Source organism: Protopterus annectens, chromosome 8.part0, assembly GCF_019279795.1.
Source record: "Protopterus annectens isolate FY-2018-M chromosome 8.part0, PAN1.0, whole genome shotgun sequence".
Lineage (NCBI taxonomy): Eukaryota > Metazoa > Chordata > Ceratodontiformes > Protopteridae > Protopterus > Protopterus annectens.
This window is the reverse complement of record NC_056741.1, coordinates 1,172,015,302-1,172,027,435: the sequence shown is the minus strand read 5'-3', so window position 1 is coordinate 1,172,027,435 and position 12,134 is coordinate 1,172,015,302. Positions and strand designations below refer to the sequence as shown.

The 12,134-nt window shown below is 40.4% G+C and overlaps 1 protein-coding gene across 1 annotated transcript in view; it reads left to right on the top strand.

Annotated features, from left to right (window-relative positions):
• The first annotated feature begins 4,759 nt into the window (after window positions 1-4,759).
• The window catches only part of LOC122808424, a 154,311-nt gene continuing 146,936 nt past the window's right edge, over window positions 4,760-12,134 (top strand). Inside the window, exons 1-2 of the mRNA XM_044079386.1 lie at window positions 4,760-4,949; window positions 6,361-6,711. Of these exons, the coding sequence (XP_043935321.1) occupies window positions 4,760-4,949; window positions 6,361-6,711 (541 nt within the window). The remainder of the gene's footprint in view (window positions 4,950-6,360; window positions 6,712-12,134) is intronic.

Here is a 12,134-nt window from a genome sequence, read left to right as displayed (position 1 = left end):
CTTATCCACACCCCCACCAGGGGCAGCAATATCCTAGACCTGGCCATTACCAACATGGGCGACCGGTGTTCCACACCAGAGGTCACTTCCTCATTGGTCAGATCAGATCATAAGCTAATCACCCTAGACATCCACATCCTGCCCCCACCCTCATTAGGAAATCACTGTAAAAAATGTCTCCAAAGCCAACTTTACGCTTTTTAAGACAAAAGTGGTAAACTTCACAACACCCATGCAGATAGACAATAGAGGTACGACTGTTGAATCTTACACAAACTCACTTTATGAGCACTTACACAAGTGCATGGACTGTGCTATCCCTAACAGAACCAAGATCCTAACCTCCAAAAAAAAAGGAAGCCAATCTGGTGGTCCCCTGCCATAAACAAACTCTACAACAGAAGGAAGAAACTGTTGAAAAAAGAGTAAAATCCCATGATTGGAGGAACTCCTTGATCAGCCTCAGTAAGAAGCTGAGATCCCTTATAAAATCCTCCAAAGCTAGTTATGAAAACTAAATTGCCACTGATTCTAAAGACATCCACAAAGCATTCTATAGCTATGTCATGAATCTCAATGGCAATATTCAGATCTGCTCTGAGTTACAGCACAATGGCACTAAATATACAGAACCAACTGATATTGCCAACATCCTGACAGATAGGTGCAGTGCTAAGTTTTTACCCCCCTCTCACCCCCTAAAGGGCCCATCTCTATACAGGAAGAATGCAAATTTCCTGCAATCACAGCTGCAAAGGTAAAAACCACACTCTCCAAAACCAAGAACACAGCATCCATGGGACCTGACGACATCCCAGGTTGTGTTCTACATGAACTACAGAATGAAATGGCACCCCACCTAAGTACCATGTTCAATCATAGCCTCACCTCAGGCTTTGTGCCCACTGAATGGTGCACAGCAATGGTTATCCCACTCCACAAAGGGGGAGCCACCATGGACCCTGGGAACTAATGCCGCATTCGCCTGACGAGCCTGGTCTGCAAGGCCAAGGAACCTATCATCATGAAACTTATAAACAAAGACATTGGTAATCTCCAAACTCTGGAACCCACACAGTCCGGGTTTGTAAAAGGCAGATCATGTCTCCTAAACCTGATAGACTATTTTTGAAGCAGTCAACAAAGCCGTAGACGAGGGTAAGGTGGTTCACACAGCCTATCTAGATCTCGCCAAGGCTTTTAACACCATCCCCCACTCTGGAATTATAGATGAACTCACTCTACTAGGTATAAATCCCTATGTCACAAGATGGGTTGTCAACTGGCTAACTGACAGAACCCACACTGTGAAAGTAGCAGACTCCAAATCCGACTTCAGACCAGTGACAAGTGGAGTACCACAGGGTTCAGTCCTGGGGCCCTCTCCTGTTTGGTATCTACTTCTCTGAAGTACAGACTAACACAGAGGGTCATTGCCTAATGAAGTTCGTAGATGACTGCAAACAAGGAGCCATAATCACCCCTCTACTCATCACTCATTAGACCCATTATAGAGTACAATGCCCCTTTTGGTATGCACCTCACAAGACATCTACAATAACTGGAAAGGCCACAGAAATACCTCACAAAGACGATTACCAGCCTCAAACAGATGCCCTATGCAGACCATCTCAAAAAACTCCAGCTTTACTCCATTGCATATCACCTACTCAGAGGCAATCTCTGCCTAACATACAAAGCTATGTCAAACTCAGAGCTGCTGGACATACTCCACTTAAAGAAATCTCATTCCCTCCAAGCTACATGCTCGAGGGACCTAAATCTTGTCACCACAATAAACAGAACATGTTGGAGGGATAGATTCCTGTCCCAGAGACATCCCTTACTCTAGAACAAACTACCTATCTATATCAAACAAAGCTCCTCGTTAGCACTCTTCAAGAAAAAGCTTGATGATTGGATGGGAAATAGGAAATTCACCCCAGGATCACTTCTGTGGCCCTGCTCAACAGGGACACAGGAAAAAAATGTTTCTTTGGTGATGAAAGCTAGGGTACCTTTTTGGCTAGGCTTATATAGGCCCTAGGACCAATAGCCTAGTACCTACCTATAAACCTATGAGATAAGGTTGGATGGTGTGGGCATAGTGAATCAGGAAGTGCAGTGGATTAGCAAGGACAAAGTAAGGATTGTTGAAGGCTGTTGGTCCAGATGGCATACCTGTGGAAGCATAGAGGTATTTAGGAGAGATGGCAGTGGGGTTTTTAACCAGATTGTTTAATGGAGTCTTGGAAAGTGAGAGGATGCCTGAGGAGTGGGGAAGAAGTGCACTGGCACCGATTTATTAAGAATAATGATGATGTGTAGAGCTGTAGTAACTTCACAGAGGATAAAATTGATCAGCCACAGCACAAATATATGGAAAACAGTAGTAGAAGTTAGGTTAAGAAGGGAGGTGATGATTAGTGAGCAGCAGTATGGTTTCATGCCAGGAAAGAGCACTACAGATGCAATGTTTGCTCTGAGGGTGTTGATGGAGAAGTATAAAGAAGGTCAGAAGGAGTTGCATTGTGTCTTTGTGGGCTTAGAGAAAGCATATGACAGAGTGCCTAGAGGGGAACTGTGGTATTGTATGCGGAAGTCGGGAATGGCACAGAAGTAATTAAGAGTGGTACGGGATATGTACGAAGGCAGTGTGACTGTGGTGAGTCTGCAGTAAGAATGATGGATGCTTTCAAGGTGGAGGTGGGATTACATCAAGGATCAACTCTGAGCCCTTTGTTATTTGCAATGGTGATAGACAGGTTGACAGATGAGATCAGACAGGAGCCCAGTGGGCTATGATGTTTGTGGATGACATTGTGATTTGTAGTGAGAGTAGAGAAGAAGTAGGAGAGACCCTTGGAGAGGTGGAAATATGCTCTAGAGAGGAGAGGAATGAAGGTCAGCAGGAGTAAGACAGAATATATGTGTGAAAGAGAGGGAGAACAGAGGAATGGTGAGGATGTAGGAGTAGAGTCGGCGAATGTGGATAAGTTTAAATATTTGGGATCAACAGTGAGTGTGGAAGAGAGGTAAAGAACAGAGTACAGACAGGGTGGACTGGTTGGAGAAGAGTCTCAGGGGTGATTTGTGACAGACAGGTACCAGTAAGAGTGAAAGGGATGGTCTACAAGATGGTAGTGAGACCAGCTATGTTATGTGGGTTGGAGATGGTGGTACTGACAAAAAGACAGGAGTCAGAGCTGGAGGTGGCAGAGTTAAAGATGTTAGATTTGCATTGAGGAGTGACGAGGATTGACAGGATTAGAAACAGGTATATTAGATGGTCAGCTTAGGTTGGATGGTTTAGAGACAAAGCCAGAGAGGTGAGATTGCATTGGTTTGGACATGTGCTGAGGAGGGCTGCTGGGTATTTTGGGAAAAGGATGCTAAGGATGAAGCTGCCAGGTAAAAGAAAAAGAGGAAGACCTAAGATAAGGTTTATGGATGTGGTGAGAGAGGACATGCAGGTGGTTGGTGTGACAGAGCAAGATGCAGAGGACGAGAAGAAATGGAAACAGATGATCCACCGTGGCGACCCCTAATGGGAGCAGCCGAAAGAAGAAGAAGAAGAAGATGGCGACACTGCCACAGAGATGGTTGCTCAAGTCTCACCACTAGTACTCAGCAGGTTAAAACTCTCCACTTAGATCATTTAGGCCTACTGCCAGAGGAAGTATTCATGTGTGTAATCATAGCTGTCAATTAGGGACAAATCTCAACACAATCTGGGACAAATCCAGAAAGAATCAAGGACACTTTTAAAATATTAGTACTATTAACTTGAAACACATGCAGAACAAGATAATGTGAATTATGATGTATTTTCGGAAGTAAAAATAAGTCTATATCTGTAATTATTTTCATTATTTATTACATGTAATTCACCATATTTTCTCTAAAAGCCACCAGTTTTAAGAGGGATTAAGACAGAATGGGTTAAAATTTGAGCCAAAATCAGGACCATTGAGAGGTATGTGTATATTTCATATTTGGCTTTATTAACAGCAACAGTTAGTAGAAGGTCAGAAAGAAGTCTGTTCACCCCACCAGTCACACAAACTACAGTTCATAACATTCTGAGTATAAAACAAGCAAGTATTGCTGTAATGATTGTTTCCCTTTAATGAATTCTCTAGTTATCCATATCTATTAATTGAGTGTGGGATATAGTAAGGTGCTTCTGTTTTGCAGTATGAACTTGCGATCATTTTTGCAAACAATATAATGCTGCATATAAGATATACCTCTCAAGTTTACCTCATTATGAGGAACGTGCTTCATCTGGGGTCTTAAATTTCACATTGAAAGGGTCTGTTATACATTCAGCGAGAGGAACGTTTTAACTGATATCCATGGTAAATATAAATGAATCAGTTTAATTAATTAAAAGATCTTTTTTATAACATTTTAACCATCCTATGGCATTACTAGTTGAAGTTAAGAAGATGCTAATATGTGTTCCAGATTTTGCCTATTGGTTCCACATTATGAGGGCTAGTGTTCCTCGTTTTGGAGAGTGTTTCTCGTTTAGGAGATGGAAGGTTGAAAGGTATGACACAAACATCACGCTCTGCATTTCTGCACGGTACCTGAACCATGCACATTGCACTAGCGAGACATTGCAATAGACACTTCCTGTGTCAGTTTCAGGGTGTTTATCCTCTGCGAGGACCAGCCCAATTTTTTTTTTTTTTGCATGCGAGTTCTGTGCGCATGTACAGTGGATGAACGGTGCAGAAAGTTGAGCGATACCATGACCAAAGTTCATAAAAAACATCCTTTGTCGATTATTTTGTCGTTAAGACAAGGTTCTGAAGTTCATATCACGTTAAGGACCGTATATACCAGTAGCGATTCTTTAAGAATGACTATTTCCTGCAATAATAGTATCACGAGGACATCCTACGAGTTACTTTTTAGAAATGGATCTGTTTTCTTCTCAGGTATTGTCTCCTTTTATGTTTTATGTGCAACATGTTGGGCAGTTTAGGTTGCAGTGCATTTTAAGGGGTTATGCTAGATCTACTTTACAAGTTATACTCTGAAATGGGTTGCAGAGTTTCCACCAACATCCGAGGCGGTTTTCTGTAATGTTTTCCCCCCTACTGGAGTATTATACTGTATTACCAGCATACATTACCAGCACTCACTTTGTGGGCGTAGCACCGTTTGCCTTCCCTCAGAATTCGTACAGTTTTAAGGGTTACTTTGACAAGTACACGAATAGCGATTACACCTGGTCATCACTCAGGAGAGTAATAATTTGGGCAACTGAATGATACAAAAACATTACGAAACTGCACATTGTTGTAATATTTTGTAGAATATGTATTGTAACGTTCATTGTATATACTGCAGAGTATCATATCTGAAATCCGTTAATTTGTTATGAGGCGTGGGCTATTTCAGTTTTTCAGCAGTGAGTTTTAATACTGATAATAACGAAACAAGAAGTAATTTGTAGTGACTGAAGGTGCGGACTATCTTGCAGTCTCAGTAACCGTGTAGGTTACAGCTTTCACATTCAGCTGACATGTACCTTTAGTTTATATTTAACATTTAGAAATATAACTCTTTGCAGATATGTATGAGAACATTGTTGGGGGGTCATCTTGGAAAAAGTTTGATAATCGTTAACAACCGTATTTTAAACATAGTGTAGAAGCGGATGCTAAGCTGTTGGAAAATAGCATATCTAATGAAATATTTATTTTATATTTTAGCATGGTAAAAATAAACACAACAACTCTCGGCCTCAGCGCAAGAATTTTGGACAATATTAAGGGAAGGACTAATTGCCCCAAATCATGGACATATTTTAAGTATTGCTCTTATAAACGTTAAAGTTGCTAGAATAACAGGTTTTGCTGTAGCGTATATCTACTAAAGGGTCTGACGTTATGAAACTCTGATGTCTGTCATTATTTAGTGATTCCAGCCCTCTGTGCTTTGCCAGAAAAACACATTTTTTGAGAAACATATCAAAAATGAGGCAGGGCTTTAGACATTCTGTGAAAATCTGCACAGTTGAGAGGCATCGCACATTTTGGCTCGCCCCTAGTACAATTTTTGAGTTTCTGTTACATTACTGCGGGATTACAATTGGTCAGTAGTGACATACCAACAGTTTCAGGCTTCATGGTGTTAAAAATGTTAATGCAAAAAATGCTCGGGTAAGTTTTTAAGGTGAGTTGGAATATTGTTTTAAAACGTTCTTTATTTTGGACAACTGTCTCAGTTAAGTTTTGGCCAGAATATTGATCAAGGGCTTAGGATTCAAGGGGTAGGGTGGGAGGTCAGGACTGAAAATATAATTTTCCTGTTTTACTTATTTAGACGCCCTTTTTCTTACAGCATTTCTTCTGTGTTTCTCTCTGTCACTTGCGGCGGACATCAACGTTATCAGTGATCCAGTACTGGCAGCAGTTGGGGACGATGTCACTCTGAATATCAGTATTGGCAGAAGTGCGCTTTCTTGCACATGGTATCGAGGAGCTGTGCAGAGCTCTAACGTTATACTGCAAGTAGAAAATGGAGTACAGACTGAAGGTCCCAAATACACTAACAGGGAATCTATTCTACAGCCAAGTCGCTCGTTGAGGATAGCGAATGCTACGTTAGAAGACAACGGCACTTACTGGGTGTTGATTATATTTAATACATCACCTCTACATGATCAGTCCTCTGTCACGTTGAAGGTGTTGGGTAAGTGTGTATCTCAGCTTTATGTAATATAGGTTCCATGTCCTTGGCAGCCAGTGCAGTTCTGGAGTCTTTGTACAACTGATGAATAGTTTAAGTAATAATAAAACATTTGTTTAAAATACTGTTCTTGCAGAATTATTCCGCAATGGAAGCATCCAAATCAAGTAGTGAGTGGCAACAAAAAGACTGTCCAATTTACAACGGTGTACTTTGCATATGGGACAGGACGTGTGGAATGCTGTAGAGTCCAGTAGACTGGTAAATCATAGGGCTATATATAGTTCACGCTAATAACTTTATTCCACTTGCAGTAGGCCATAGCTCACAGGCAGTTTGCGAAACGGATTACACTTAACAATTATTTATACCAGGATGCACTGCTGTTGATTATGAAGTTAACGGCACTGTACAGCCAGAAAAAAAAAATGTTCGGGCCGTCTCTTTCATTTTACATAACATTGATTATATGCTGCAGTCCAAGTACACTCATGATAATTTAGTGAAGATCTTTTCAACACAATGTTAAATTCAAAAGGCAGCTGGGTTCCCTTTTCTGCAGAGTCTGCATGTCCACCTTATGGCTTTGTGGGTTTCCTCCCTCTTTCTAAAGACAGCATGTCAAAGGAAAAACAACTTCAAAAAGATCAACACAGGGCAGGTTCAGGTTAAGGCACTTTAATCTTGCAGCAAGGAGACAAAAACGTGCCAATACAGAGTTTGTCTAACTAGAATCAGGAAGTGAAGCTATTCTTATTCATTTCTTACAAGACATTGCCTACTAAGCTGACGTAATAAATCACAAGTTCTTTCAATATTATTTCATAGCAGCCATTTGTCCATGATTTTCTGCTGGCATATCAAGTTTACAAAAAAACTTGCTAAGAAAAACAACATGGCCTTGATGACAACCGGTCAGATACAACTTCTCACTATGCAATGTTACCATTCAAGGTACTATGGCTAATTCGAGCACAAAGCAAGTACAGATTATACTTCATTTCTTCAAGCAGTCTTTGTTCAACTGTATCTATCTTTTCTGCGGCTGTGCATGTTCTCATAACACAAACAGAGCTGATTGTTCAAGTTCAATAACATTATAGAAAACAGTATTGTTCTATTCATTATTTTCCTGACCTAGCAGATAATCACCTGCTTCTCAGTAAATTTCCAAAAGGCATAAACATAAATTTTGCTGTGCTAGCAAATACTAGGTCAGAGAGCATCTTGCAGTTTCAGAAAGCATATTGCAGTTTGAAAAGTATCTGTAGTTTCATACAAAACTAAGCTGTACATAAAATAGAATGAAATGTGTTAACCCTTTTAGCTTCTAATAAGCACTAAACATATATATTAATACATATTTTTCTAACATTTCCCCCCTGTTAATACTTTTTATTCTGTTTTCAAAAGCATAAACAGTTTGCTTCTTCTCCTAACCTCGTTCTGTTCAGAATTTGCAGTTAAGAGAGTCATTCTGTTTAGACTTATGAAAGTGTTTCAGTTTTCAACAGTTCTTCAATTTCAGTACTTTGATGCAAAGTCTCATAAACTGACATGTCTATAAAATCTTTAATGAATCTTTTCATGCAGGGAATACCACAACAAACACACACTCTTAATAGGAGTAATCCCACACAAATGGCAATCAAGATGTTCATTAGGATGCTACCCCACCCCCCCAAACAAATTCTGGAAAAAATCCGTCAGTGGGTTTGGGCCTGGTTTGTTCATGGCCGACACCTGCTGAATAATCTCAAGATGGTTGTTTATCTCATGCTGGTTGTCAGGAATATACGAACAGCACTCCTCTTTTATTAAAGCGCATGTACCAACTTTCACTGCTAGGGTGAATTCAAGAGCCATGCGGTTTTGTAGCACCGCAGTTCTCATAGCGTTTAGTTCTTCAGTTACTAATTCGAGAGCAGAAAAAGTTGCATTGCTCATTACTTCGAGAAGTTTGGACAGTTTTCTCAGCTCCCAAATCGATTTCACTGCGCCATATGCAGGGACTATACCTGCCCACGATATAATACTGTCACCCAAGTCCATGTGTGTCAGTTTATCTTTGTTTTTTATGGAGTTATGGTTTCTCCAGCCTGCTTCAATTCGTCCCATTGGATTTTCAGGTCTCTTGATTGGATTTCCAGGTTTCTTGGTGACCTCTCTGACATTTTGAATTCTTCCCTGAGGCAAAACTGCAGTGTGTTGTATGGCCGGAACCAGGTAACCCAAAAAACAACTGCCGGACCAATTCTCAGGTAAATATTTGTATACCTTTTTCCCACACACAAAATAACAATTCTCTACTTTAGTATTAATATATACTTGCCCTGCATGAAACATTTTCTTATCAATGATAGATAGTTGTTTAAAAAGAACAGGATTATGTTGTACTTCATCAACCGTTTTGTGCATTGATTCTAAATATGAGTCATAGTTTGTATCACAAATATAACCTGCATTATTAGCTTTGGTATAACATTTGTAAGGAACAGTCACATTACAATTGCTCCAACCCAACTGAACAGTATCATTTTTGTAAAAACATACAATTCCCTTTTGTGTAACAGGCAGGTACAATGCTATTTTGTCTTGTGATTTCACAGTTGTGGTATCAAAAATCAAATTTTCCCAGGTCTCATTGACCCCTAGGGGGACGGCAGTCATTAACAATCCCCCGTATGCTGTTGGTATAGCTGTGCAAATCCAGCAATTCGAAACATTAAAAGTTTCAGCATACACATATTTAATTGCTTGGTAAGTGTTAAAGTTCGGATGCCAGTCTATGAGTAACGAATCTCGTTTATTCAGTTCAGCTTGTGTGGCTGGAAAAAGGAAAGGCCACAGCAAAAAGATTAATGTTATCAGTATAGTTAACAGAATGATCATGCAATACTTTTGAGGTTGTTCTGTATTTCTATTTGCTCCGGATCTGGTCATTTTGTTCTTGTGTAACAGTAACAAGTTTTTTGTCCAGTTCAAAGTTTTTAACCAATTTACAGTGTGTCAGATGAATCCAGGATGCTCGCTCTGTGATCTTGACTGCAGTGAGTGTTGACAGTAGCACTTGGTATGGCCCTTCCCACTTCGGTGTCATCCAATTCTTTCTCTTGATGACTTTCACCCAGACCCACGTGCCTGGGACTACTGCTGCTTCCGATGGTCTGGTTTGTTCTTTATCTGAAACAGAATTTAACTGCAAAAGTTGTTTATTACTTAAAAGTCGTCTCATGTATTCTGCGAGTGAACTGTCGGCCTCCTGGTCTGCAGGCATGAGAGGTTTCCATTGAGGTATATAGTATGCCCTCCCAAATAATTTTTCAAAAGGAGTTAACCCCTTTGCATTTGGAACAGTTCTCATGCTCAACAATGCCAGAGGCAGGCAGTGCACCCAGTTCTTTTGTGTCTCACTAATTAATTTCCTAAGTTTATTTTTCAGAACCCCATTATGCCTCTCTACTAGTCCTGCGAATTGTGGGTGGTATGCACAATGGTTCTTTAAGGAAATTCCGAACTATCGGCTCAACTGTTGTATAGTTTGATATACAAAGTGTGTGCCATTGTCACTATAGAGCTTTTCCGGTATGCCAAATCTAGGAATAATTTCTTTAACAAGGATTTTTGCAACAGTAGCCGCATCTGGATTTTTGGTCGGAAAAGCTTCCACCCATTTGGAAAACATATCTATAATGACAAGACAATGCTTTTTATTTTCGCATTTGTTCAGTTCTATGAAATCCATACAGATAGTATGGAATGGGTACGGTGGTGCAGGGAAACTCCCTTGTTTAGGCTTCAGCGCCCCTTGTGCATGATGCTTGTTACAAACATGGCATGCTGCACAACATTTTTTGTGTAGTTTGTAAATCCATATGCTGTGAACACTCGGTTCACTAACTGTACCATTCCCCCCTGTTGAGACATGGCACTGCCCATGGCTCAACAAAGCTGCATATCTAAACAAGTTAGACGGCAAAATTGTTTTTTCCTTCTTTGGAGATGTACAGCCCTTTCTCAAGAATTGCTCCTCATTTTATCCATTTCTGTTTTTCTACTTTCGTAGCAAGTGTCTGCATTGTTTTTAACATTTCTAAATCTAAAATCTCAGAAGGTTGTAATTCCTCACTCAAAAGAAATATTTCTGAAGCTGAAGCTGCCTGCTTTGCAGCTGTATCAGCTCTCACATTACCTTTTGAAATCCTATCCTGTTGCTTGGTATGAGCTACACATTTACAAATAGCTACTTTCTGAGGTAACTGAATAGATTCTAACAAATCTAAAATAAACTGCACATGATTAATCGGTTTACCAGTAGATGTTATCATTCCTCTATTTTTCCACTGTTGCGCAAAAACATGTACAGTAGAAAAAGCGTACTGGCTGTCAGTAAAAATGTTCACATGTTTACCCTTTGCCAAGGTACATGCCCTTGTCAAGGCAATCAATTCTGCTGCTTGTGCAGATAAGTTGTGTGGTAAAGACTTTGCTTCTAAAATCTCAGTATCAGAAAGTACTGCATACCCCACTAGGTTCTGACCTGTAGGACCCCTTCTGCATGAGCCGTCCACGTAATATGTCATCTCGGCATCATCCAAGGGAACATCCATTAGATCTTTTCTAGGCAGTGTCTTTTGCTCAATCTCCTGCAGGCAGCTGTGTGGTGTGCCATCTGCAGGGGTCGGGAGCAAGGTAGACGGATTTAAAGTTGTACATCATTCAATTGTCATATGAGGTTGGCTCAAGAGTATAGTCATACAGGAAAGATGTCTAGCAGTAGAAAGATATGCTACTTTTTCTTGCAGTAAAATAATCGCGACTGCATGAGGCACTCTCAATGTGAGAGGGTGGAACAACACTACTGAGGCCGAAGCCTGTACTGCCATCGCAGCTGCAACTACTGCTTGTACACAGTGGGGCAGGGATCGCGCCACTGGGTCCAGCTGTGATGAATAGTAAGCTATGGGGCGTTGCTTGTCCCCATGTTGCTGTGTTAACACTGATGTCATATAACTTTGCTTACAATCTACAGTTTGGAAAAAACATTTATGATAGTTTGGTAATCCTAAAACTAATGAGGATGCTATCAATTGTTTTAGTTTGCAGAAAGCTGATTCTGCTTCCGGTGTCCATTGTAATAAATCTTGTGCTGCCATAGGCTTCTTGTATATCAAGTTGGTGAGTGGAGCAGACTCCAAGGCATAGTTTGGAATCCAACTCCGACAGAAATTAGTTAGACCCAGGAAGGTCATCATTTTCTTCTTGGTAGTCGGTTTGGGTGCTTGTAAAATTGCTATTTTCCTATCTTCATCTAATGTTCTGCCTTCTTTGGATATTACATATCCCAGTTATTTAACCTGCTTTCTCCAAAGCTGCAACTTGTTTTTGTTTACCTTATGTCCTTGAGTGGCTAAGAATTGTAGTAA